Source organism: Pezoporus flaviventris, unplaced genomic scaffold (assembly GCF_033815535.1).
Source record: "Pezoporus flaviventris isolate CSIRO_AGI_PZ_B2104156 unplaced genomic scaffold, CSIRO_AGI_Pfla_v1 ptg000013l, whole genome shotgun sequence".
Classification (NCBI taxonomy): Eukaryota; Metazoa; Chordata; class Aves; order Psittaciformes; family Psittacidae; genus Pezoporus; species Pezoporus flaviventris.
The window spans coordinates 29,338,254-29,349,822 of record NW_026892561.1 but is presented as its reverse complement, the minus strand read 5'-3'; the positions used below and the strand labels follow the sequence as shown (position 1 = coordinate 29,349,822).

Here is an 11,569-nt window from a genome sequence, read left to right as displayed (position 1 = left end):
TTAATGCTTAGTCACGGTCCCATCTTCAACAAAATAAAATATTTAAATAGCCAGGTTCACATGCATTATGAACCTAATGTGGAAAAAAGAATGAACGATATGACTTTAACAATAACATTGCTTTTAAAAGTGAACTCATTATACTAAAAAGTCACATAGAAATGTAAATAGTGTTCTAGAAAGGACAAGTTTCCTTTAAAAACTGATATGAAAAGGTAATAAAAGAAAAATATGTTTCTAAGAAGTAAAAGGTCAGCTTTTAAGCCAGCTTTACCAGAACTGAAATAAAACCTCACTGATTCTAAAGGTCACAGTAGCAAGTTTCTGGAATTTGTGAGGAAATAAGACTCATGCATCTTTACCCTGTTTTCATAACAACAGCAGATGGAGTTTCTGTAATTTTCAGTCAGTTTTGGGCAGACTATGATTGTGAAAGGGCAGCTTGGAAACAAGAATTGTCAAGAAAGCCACACTATGAGATTACTGAGGCCTCCAGCTTTTTATACCGAATCTCCCATTTCTGTGTCATTTTGTGCTCCCATGTTCTGTGTTACCTTGCATCCTGCTCCCCTGCACCCTTTGCTTAGCAAACTCCCATTACTTTGCTTTCCCAAGTCCACACCCAGGATCCCTGAGTGTAATAATTTGTACCTGTCTCTTCCATCAAAATCATTGCTCCCAAAGCTCCAGCAAAACTGGGGCTTGTCCAACTCCTCTCTCATCTACTTATCTCCTTGAAATAGACATAAAAAGGCTGAATGGAATTTTTCTGGGGTTTCTCATGCTTCTACTAACCCCCATGCTTGATATTCCCCCTTGCTCAAATTTTGAAAGCTGCTGCTCTGGCTAAACTGAATCAGTATGTCTTTGAGGAATCTGTTTTGAGGTGGGCTTTTTGTGTGTGTGTGGGGTGGTTTGGTTTGGTTTGGTTTTGCTTCCTAGGCACTTACAAAGAAGTCAGTTGAAAAAATAAAACTGTTGATCTGCGAAAAATAAATTAAACCCCAAAATGCAAGCTATCAAGGGGACAAGCAATTTATCTACATAAACTCACAGTCTGAAGCCACTGAGTAGTTGCTGGACAGCCACCTTCCAGAGACAATGCAGGGCAATGAGGTCTCCTTCAGGCCTCTCCAGGTTCCATCAGCTCTTTTGATGTGGCCTCATTGTCTATCTTCCACAAAGTGTGAAATACCTGCTCCCACAAAGTGGATGTGCTGGGATTCATATAATGATTGAATCTCCTGGAACTTTCTCCCTGTGGGAGAGGAAACTAACTGTAAATGAATGTTATACTCCTGGATTACTGACGTCTAGGTAATTGGAAGGAACAGTGAGTTTCAACTGCACGTTACATTTTACACACAAAAAAAGCCAATAGGTTTCTCCATTTCAGAGCCTTCTTTTAAAAAAGCACTTTGATTTTTAAACATCAGACATACAAATAATAGTAATTATTTTCGTCATCACTCTTAATCTAAACTCTAGTGAGAATAAATGGCTTTAAACTGACAGAGGGGAGATTTAGTTTAAACACAATAAAAAAGATTTTCCCTGTGAGAGTGCTGAGACACTGGCACAGGTTGCCCAGAGAAGATGTGGCTGCCCCATCCCTGGCAGTGTTCAAGGCCAGGCTGGATGGGGCTTTGAGCAATCTGGTCTAGTGGAAGGTGTCCCTGCCTGTTGCGGGGGGGGGGGGGTGGAACCAGATGAGCTTTAAGGTCCCTTCCAGCCCAAACTATTCTATGATTCTATGATAAATGCACCTGATTTAAAAAAATCTTACTCACTTTTCTTAAGTGATTACTACTGAAAGTTTGTCTAAGTTCTGTCAGTCCCAGGAGGGATAGCTTACAATGGTTCATGAAAACACCCTAGTTGCTTTATGAGATTGTAATTCTAATTTTCAAGTGTATTTAAGAAATTGTTAATGTCCAAGTCACTCTTCATATACATAGTGAACCTGTATTTATATAATGAACGTTTAGGTATCCCTATATTCTTTTAAAACTTTAACTGAGAAATGATGCATATATCAGCTGTTAATCCTCACCTCCAATAAACATACTTCTCCTATCTTTGCAGGCACAACATTTTATGTGGCTTTTTTGAGGATGTAGAGAGTAAGCGGAAATTAATGTGCAAGCACCAATAGCTTTTCCAGAAGCTATATTGCAGAAACAACATTGACTCCAAGACTGCAGAACTTGTTCCAAAACCAGGAGAAACTTGATCGCTGGTTCAGGGCATGAAGGAAACCTAAGACCTCGCTGAAAAGGACTTTGTAACAGTGTGAAGAAAGAACAGGGGGAAAGCCAGTGCAGGTTAGCATGGCCTGGCATCGCAAAATCCTGGCCCAAACCGGTACTTCAGAGTGACAGTAGGACCTTGGGTTAGGCTGTATTTTGACTGTAGGTCATTGTTGCAATTCTCTATATGAAATAACATAATTGTGGGACTGTGTAAAAATTGGCTGCCTCAAGTGTCAAAACTGAACTGACCTCCTTGTTTCCCAAGCTGTTATTTTGAAATACTTTCCTCAGGAAAATAGTCCTAATAGGATCCTGAGGATAATATTATCCTCAGGATAACAGTCCTGTGGAAAAGAACTTGGGGGTGTTGGTTGATGAGAAACTTAACATGAGCCGCCTTCAGTGTGTGCTCACAGCCCAGAAAGCCAACCGTATCCTGGGCTGCATCAAAAGGAGTGTGACCAGCAGGTCGAAGGAGGTGATCCTGCCCCTCTACTCTGCTCTCGTGAGACCTCACCTGGAGTATTGTGTGCAGTTCTGGTGTCCTCAACATAAAAAAGACATGGAACTGTTGGAACAAGTCCAGAGGAGGGCTATGAGGATGATCAGTGGACTGGAGCATGTCCCGTATGAAGACAGGCTGAGAAAGTTGGGGCTGTTCAGCCTGGAGAAGAGAAGGCTGCATGGAGACTGCATAGCAGCCTTCCAGTATCTGAAGGGGGCCTATAGGGATGCTGGGGATGGACTCTTCATTAGGGACTGTAGTGACAGGACAAGGGGTAATGGGTTAAAACTTAAACAGGGGAAGTTTAGATGGGATATAAGGAAGAAGTTCTTTCCTGTTAGGGTGGTGAGGCACTGGAATGGGTTGCCCACGGAAGCTGTGAATGCTCCATCCCTGGCGGTGTTCAAAGCCAAGCTGGACAGAGCCTTGGGTGACATGGTTTAGTGTGAAGTGTCCCTGCCCATGTCAGGGGGGTTGGAACTAGATAATCTTGACGTCCTTTCCAACCTGAACTATTCTACGATTCTATGATTCTAATAGTACCTCACCAGCAAATCTTTATTCACATAAACAGCACCTATTGTCATCTTCTGTTTTTTTCCTGTTTTTTCTTCCAAATCATAAAGTCATTTGATTCTCACAGCTGCTGCATCAGTCATGAAAATGCCTGAACTAATAAAGCCCTGTATTTTAGGATATAGTTATATATCCTAAGTTATATATAAGTATTAGGATATGGTATCAAAATTAGTATGATCTAAGAACTCAATTTGGCATATAATTTAGCATAAGATAGAAAATTGTAGAAATAGAAAATATATCTCATTCTTTTTACATTGAGCCAGTGAAATGTAATGCTAAATCAGGTTTCAGAGATGCTTGAGCCCCTATGAAAGAATTCCTTTCCAGATTGGTAGGTTTTAGTATTAGAGAAAATTAAAAAGGATGGTAAAGAATTTGCTATAATTAACCTGTTTTGTGGTTGGTGATCTTGAGTCAGCTGGTTAAGTTTCACCTTGACCTGTTATTTTCTCCTGTCAGCTCTCTTCCCTCGTTTCCTATGATTATTGTGAAACTCAGCGTAATATATGCACGCTAATACCTTCGGCAAGGCAGCACTTATTAAAAGCATTAATATATTTCATAACAGGCACAGTAACTGTTTGTCCTTCTTTTGCATAACGTCAATAGGTGGGTGAAGGGCAGCTGGATGCGCTGTGCTCTCCGGAAGAGCACACGACATAACAGCTGGGGCAGGACACGGTGGGGGGAGCTGCGACGGGGAGGCGCGGCAGGCTAAAGGGAGCCGGGCCGGGCCGCGGCACGAGCGCTCCTGCACACGCTGCAGGCTGCTAACCTCTATCTCCATGCGGCCACAGAGTGACATCACCCGGCAGCGCCTCGGATCGGCAGCGGACACTACTGCCCGCTACCGCCCCATCCGGGCCTCTCCGCCGCGGTCGTTGGAAGCGTTCGAAACCCCCCGACAGCCAATCAGCATAAAACATCCCTCGCCCATTCAACAACCTGCTGTCAACAAGGCCCGGTAGTCTGCCAGGAAACTTCCCACCGCCAATGGGAGACCTCTCAGGCATGAGTGGCAAGAATAGCACCCAATCCGAGAGGGAAGGACAGAAGCTCTGTCCAAAAAAGGAGGGGAGGAGGCGGGACAACTCGGAGAGATGGCGAATGAGGTGGTGACGTACAGAGGGGCGGTGGGACTGGCAGCCAATGCGTGGCGCACTTAGTGCGGCGGTTCGCTTTTTGAATTGTTGGTGGCGGTGGCTCATGGCGGTGGTTGTTTTTGCGGTTATCGGTATTGGCGGTGAGGGGACAGTGGGGCCTGGCGGTGGCGGCGGTATCGGGCGGGTGTGGCGTAGGGACGCGGAGCTGGGTGGCCGAGCTCGTGGAGGATAGCGGAGGGTGCGGTTGCGCTGGGGAAGGTGCGGCGGCCAAGGTAGGCCTGGGGCTGTGCCTGGGGCACCCGTGAGAACGGGGGCCACGGGGCAGCGCCGCTCCGAACCCTGCGGAGGTCGCTGTGATCTTTTCTGGGCAGAGCGGAGGCCCTGGCCCGCGGGCACCTGCTAGCTCCTGAGATGAGAGCACTTGGTGGTATCACGTCCACCTCCTCGCAGTGCTGCCTGATCACCCTCTTGGATGGTTCCTCCGGAAGGAATGGGCAGCATGGGAAGCTTTTACATGTGTTCTCCTCGCGTTGAAATCCCTACATTTCCACAAGCTGCTGGGAGGTCATTTTTAAGTGTAATGCTGTAAGGGCATTCAGATCTGCTTGAATGCTGTAATAATGGCGGTTTGGCTTTGGTTCTTTTCTGTGTGAGGGGAAACTGTTATGTCCACATCTTCTCTGTGTTGGCACGTTCAGTGTCTAAGTCTAGTGGCTAATACTAAGCTATCAACACGTGACCATTAAAACAGGGAATGTTTTTAAAAAAAACAGCCAGAGTGGGATCTCATAAATGAATAAATAATTTGGAAAAGCTAGAAAGAAAATGAATGTCCAGCCTGCAGTATGGGCTTCTCCCAGATACACTAGGAAGTGCTCTGTAAGTTCATGTATGTGCTATTAGGTATGACAACAGCAGCATGACAGGAATTATATTGATGTCTCAGACTTTTAAAAAGTAATCTCTAGGATTTAAATGTAATGGTGTCCTTAATAGTATGTGGGATTTATTTTGTGTGATGTGCTTTTTTTTTTTTTTTTTTTTTTTTTTTTTTTTTTAATTTTCCCCGATTTTACGTGTGGTAATCATTATTAACAATATGGTTTGAGTCTTCCAAGATTATGCTTCCCTCCACCCTCACTACCAAAGAAGAGGTAATGGTATACCAATTCCCAGCAGTATCTTTATAACCTTCTGGACAGGTGATCCAGGAAGACTTTCTGGTTAAAGTTATGTTGTCCTCTTGCTAGGTCTCAAGCAATTTTGCTATAAGCTAGCTGGGTGACTGGGACTTACTGCTGAGAAACTTAATTCTATGGAGCCTGCATAGCTGTGCATGACATTAAAATTGTAACTAGGGTGGCAATATTGATAACTGAATATGCCTAGAATGATGATAGATTTGTAGTGTTGACTTATTGGTCATCACTAGTTAGGAACTTACCTGATGTACTGTGAAGATAGGAAGCCTGACCAAGAGTCTCAAACATGATCTCCTGAACTCTAGAAGATAAGCCCTTTTCTACATTGCTGTTGTGCCAAAGCATCCATGTTTTTTTTTTTTTTCTTCTGATTTTTACTTTGCTATGTAAATGGACAAGCATTGCACAACTTGAAAAATAGTATGTGCTGTTCTCTACGGGTTTTACTGTGTCATGTCTTTCAGACAATGCTTCAATATGTTATTTAAGTGGCTACAGAGTCTTGCGGTCAGGAGGAGAACAACTTCAGTTAAAGTGATAGAGGGTTATTATACTACAGCAGTTGAGAAACAGTGGCTAGTCTAGATAAATTCTGTGCAAATATTTAAATCTGTGTGAGTGATGAGTCACAGGAAGTGTATGTTTCTTGTTTTGTGCACAAAAGAATGTGCTTTATGGTGGGCAGGTGCTTTAGAACAAACTTTCTGGTACAAGATTTGGGTATGAGAGTAGTAAGAATTCTGCCTTTCCACTATGTTCATTTGAGCAAGGAGAGCACAGATATATTCTACCTGTGGAAAGACAGAAGGCCTCTTTATATGATGATGTATGGCTACTTCTGTTGTATTACAGTTAGTGTAGGACAATAGACCAGATCGTACAGACAGGTATGCGTATATATATATATATGCTTATGAATTTTGAAGACTTGTGCTTTTTCTGAAAAGTAACTTCCCTTTGAGTAGAAAAAATATGTAAGAGCAAGTAGTGATAGGACAAGGGGTAATGGCTTTAACCTGAAAGAGGGTAGGCTTACATTAGGTGTTTGAAGCTCTTTACAGTGAGGGTGGTGAGACACTTGCACTGTTTACCCAGCAAAGCTGTGGCTACCCAATCCCTGGAAGTGTTCAAGGTCAGGTTGCATGGGGCTTTGAGCAATCTGGCCTAGTGGAAGGTGTCCCTGCCCGTAGCAGAGGACTAGATGGTCTTTAAGGTCTTTTCCATCCCAAAGCATTCTATGATTCTGTTATTAAATGCTGCTGGTTCTACTCCCTGGCTGGTCATTTTTATGTAACCAGTACACCTGGGGGGAGGGGAAAAGTAAAAATGGCAAGATGTTTTATGTACCCTGCTAATTAGCATTCTGCTAATGTTTCACTTCAATGCTAATCTTGGTCTCAGATGTAGTTCATAATATTTTATCAGTGAAGCAAATAAGTGCTTTTAGTTTCTTGGTGTTTGTGATAAAACTTTTTAAAAATGAACACGAGAGTTAGTGCTTCCCTGCTGCTCAAAGTTGAAGTACCCTCTGCAGCTTTCTGTGCAAATAAATTATTTCTGTGGTAAGCAGCCTGTTCAGAATCATTTTTGTAACAGGTTTGTTGTCAGTCCTTTCTATTAAAAACTGTATGACTCCTAATACTCTGTCAGAACTACCCTATCAGTGTGAGTGGGAGTTTAATAAGCATCTACATGTTTTATTTTCAGAAGTTTGACATTACTTCTCACTGCTTTAGTCCTAGAACTCTTATTGTGATTTTTGCAACTGTAACTTAGCTTAGCACGTCTATCTGTCTTCTAGCTTTTGAAGAAAGAAGCAAGACATAATCATGGCTGACAACAGTATACTTGTGTCTGAAACTGGGAGGAGCCTCTTGTCTGATTCTTCTGTTCTTGATTCAAAAATTGGAGAAAGCTCAAAAGAGAATGTATCTCTTGGATCTGTTTTGAATGTTGAAGGTAATGGGAGAAGGTTATTTTAAAACTATTATGTTTTTTCAATGACTGATTACTTTGTAGATATGTAGTGGTTTTGAAAAACCGAAAGTGCTTTGCTGAATTCTAGACTTAAATGTAGGGTAGCCAAAATGGTGTTGGTTTGGTATCCTTTCACTAACATATGGACTGTCTTAATTTGTCACTATCTTGTTATAAGAATTTTGGGGTTACAGCCATGAAATCAAATGGGTCTTCTGGCTGATGTATAGAAAGATGTTAGTTCCATTTGATGCTTCTGTGGAATGAGTAATTGCAGGTGATATTTTGAGTGTTTGGAAACTACTGCTGTATTGTGTGCAGGTAGACCTTAGAGAGGCGAATAGTCTTAAGCTTGAAGTTCATTCTAGAGCAAATCTTCAAATTAAGACCCAACAAAACCATTTCTTTTTCCTTCAATGCAGTAACCAAAATCCAGTGGCAGTTTTATGGTGCAAATGACATGGAGGCAACACTTGTCCACTTCTCCTAAACTTATTAATATATGGAGAAAAAGAACAAGATACCTAACTTCAGTTCTGATATTCCATGGTGAAACTGAGCAATTGCTAGGAAGTAATGAACCTTGTCAGACAGGAACACAGAAATTAAAAAAGATACCAGCTGTCTATTTTCCATCAAGTCTTGGAATCTAATTCTGCTAGAAGCATTAAGTCAGTTTTTCTTTTTAACTTTTTTTTTTTTTGTTTTGTTGCTTTCACTAACTCTTCTTGCATGTTCTTGCTTTGACTGTAAGTAACTGGTTATAAGTTGCAGACTCTTTCAGTCACCGTCCAAGCTAGCTAGGCCCTGGCAGATAAACCTTAGGTGTAAAGTGTGGGGCCAGTTCTGTGCACACTGCCTCACCTAAAAAATCCGCTGCGCAGGCCTGAAGGGTTTACTCACACTTGAAAAAGCGTGGGTAAAGCCCTTCCCAAATCCTCGTTTGCCAAGTCAAGCCATAATCATCATAAGTTCCAGAATCTCATTTCACCATATGCTAGAAAGTTTCATCTCTGTGGTCAGTTAGGTATGCCTTAATTAAAGACTTCTTGAGCTAACATTTAATTTCAGACTTGTTCCTGATAAACAAGGTATCTTGGAGGGATGCCTTTATTTTTTATATATTGCTGCTTGCTTTAGACTGAACATGTATTTTTGTATTAAAATATGAATATTACCTTTGTCTCTATAAACAGAAGAAATGCCTCAAATAGAAACAAGAGTGGTTTTGGTTCAGGAAGCAGGGAAGTGTGAAGAGCTTCTGAAAGCCTTGGAGGTATGTGGGTCTAAGATAAAAAGATAACATATCATCCGATATGAGGTGGTATGCTTTTAGACTTCTGGTTACCAGTCTGGTTCTGTACTAAAGTTCTCCTCTTCCACAGACCATTAAGATAATGGAAGTACCAGTTATAAAGATAAAGAAAACTAGTCCTGGTAAAGCAGAAGAAAAACTAATAAAAAGTATTATTCATATGGTATGTCATGCAATTAAGCACACATGATTGCATGCAGCATGTTGTACTTCACTGGGGCTGAAATGTGCACACTATATTAATTGGGCATAATGGTCATATTACATGCTAATGGTTCTGATGGTGTCACTTAAAGCTCATCAAAATTGGCACTTCTTTTACAAACTTTCTTGAATATGGAAGTAATATCTGCAGCTCTTAATTAGTGTTATCTAACAGGGAATAGAAGATTTGATGGAGACATTCAACTGCATGCTTTTATTCAGTCAGCACATAAGTTTTTGCTATGATCTGACTTCATAATTGGTTAATTGACTTCTCTTTCAATTGAAAGCTGCATTTAAACTTAAGAGTAAGAAGTGGTTTTCCATTTCTTAATGTGAAAAGCCTACAAAATAAAATTTGGAACTATTGATTGAAATTGGAACAGGCAAATTTTTTAGATCCCTTTAAAAATATCAAGCAATGAACAAAATTGACTTCTGTCCTTTAGGTCTTAAGCAGCATAGTGCTTCCTGTTGCAAGCTGTATACTACTTTTTAGTAGCATCCAGAAGAACTTTAAGCTGTTCTGACAGTCTGAAATTTAATTTCTCTTTGTGTTTAGTTTATTTTTTCTCTTTCTGTAAATATTTCCAGTACTGTATTATCAGTGTGAACTGAACTGATACCTAAACTACTAAAGTAACTAGAATTCTTATTCTTCAGAAGCAGGAATTGCTTTAAGACTTCTGTTTAGATGCAGTTCATACCTATTCTTATGCTAGAGAGCAAGGCATCTCAGCCTTCACAAAAGCTAAGAGCAAATTTGTTGAAATCTGAAACATACCTTTTTCTAATGATGCAAAATAAAAACCAGTTGAATTTTGATACTAATGTAGGTATTTTGTCTGAATAATGTTTTTCCCTTCATCCCTATACATCAAGGAAATTAAAGTGCCCTACATAAAGACAGACACAATAGAAGAACTTGGAGATTCTGATACCCCAGAATTTGAGTCTATCTTTGTTGTATCCGACTTTCAAGATTCTATCTTCAACAACCTCTGCAAAGCAGATTGTCGTGTCATTGGACCTCCAGTAGTACTGCACTGTGCACAAAAAGGAGAGGTATGTGTTTCTTTTGACATCAGCTGAGTAGTTCTCTGGTGCAGTGAGTTCTAAATCTTAAGTGTTCAAAATGGAGTCTATTTTGCTCTGCCAATCAATCATAAATATTTTTAGCAAGAGAGTTTAAGAAAAGCAAGCTTCTTATATTGTGTTAGAATATTGCATGTAGCAAGAAAGCAAAGGAAGACAGTAGGAAGGCTACAGCTGCTGCAGTAGTTGTGGTTGTCATTGACCCACTAATTGGGATTGTGCCATTATGAAATGCAGCATACAAATGATGCTCCAGCAGATACTTTATATTTCCAGAGGTTGTCACGTAAAGAGGATGATCTGAGGAGAGGAAAAAAGGATGGAGTATTACCTGTAGAAGTTGGGGATGCTGTAGTTACTTTGTCATAATGATGTCAGGTCTGGAGCTGAGGTATAACTGAATCATAGAATCATAAAATGGTTTGGGTTGGAAGGGACCTTAAAGATCCTTTAGTTCTGATGCCCCTGCCATGGTAGGGACCCAGAAAAGTCTGTACATAGACTCAGGCTAGTGTCTGATGCATCTTAATGCTAGGAACAACAGTACTATATTACAGATAATATTAAAACTTCAATGGAAGCAATATGCTTTTGACTAATATGATTACTTCTTATTTTCAGCCCTTACCCTTTTCCTGTCGTCCACTGTACTGTGCAAGTATGTTGAACTTGGTACTGTGCTTTACAGGATTCAGAAAGAAAGATGAATTAGTAAGACAATTTTTTTCCTTTGGATTGGTAAAACTCTGTTAAGTTTATTTTCAAAATAATCTTCTGTTCAATCTCAGGGGTTTAACCATTACTAGAGCTTGTGTGTGGGGATGAATTATTTGCTGTTTTGCTTTTTTGCATGTCCAAAGGCAGTGATATTGGAGGATGGGAACGAAACTGCTTCCTTTTCAGAATAATTTTGTCCATGCTATTTTTGGTCACTTTTTGAGTGATATTAAGCAGCTTTGATTCAGTAGGGCTTAAAGATTTGTGGATTGAGGCCTTAGATATATGATTATGTTTACCAAACAGTGTCCTCCTACTTGTACAGTTAGTAGTGTGGTGAAGTAAAGCTTTGTAGTCCAGTTCAGAACATTTGCAGACATGTTGTCTTGCTGCCATGCTATCGTGCTGTCGTGGTTTAAACCCAGTCAGGTAACTTGTTCACTCACTCCCAGTAAGTGGTGCCGAGCTGACAACAATCGAGGTCCGTGTCCCCCCCCCACTGGGGTTCTCCCCTTCCCCACTCCCGGAGGAAGGGGGAGGAGGATCGAAAAAAGTGCAACTCCCACGGGTTGAGACAAGAACAGTCCAGCAACCAGTGTACACAAATCACCACCGCT

At 40.9% G+C, this 11,569-nt stretch overlaps 1 protein-coding gene across 2 annotated transcripts in view; it reads left to right on the top strand.

Annotated features, from left to right (window-relative positions):
* The first annotated feature begins 4,468 nt into the window (after positions 1–4,468).
* ECT2 (epithelial cell transforming 2) overlaps positions 4,469–11,569 on the top strand; it is a 32,232-nt gene continuing 25,131 nt past the window's right edge. The window contains exons 1-6 of one of the 2 annotated variants that reach the window (XM_061452532.1): positions 4,469–4,582; positions 7,446–7,603; positions 8,818–8,897; positions 9,007–9,099; positions 10,023–10,205; positions 10,857–10,946. In XM_061452532.1, coding sequence (XP_061308516.1) covers positions 7,474–7,603; positions 8,818–8,897; positions 9,007–9,099; positions 10,023–10,205; positions 10,857–10,946 — 576 coding nt within the window. In that variant the 5' untranslated portion in view covers positions 4,469–4,582; positions 7,446–7,473. The remainder of the gene's footprint in view (positions 4,583–7,445; positions 7,604–8,817; positions 8,898–9,006; positions 9,100–10,022; positions 10,206–10,856; positions 10,947–11,569) is intronic. The other variant, XM_061452533.1, reaches the window with a different exon arrangement.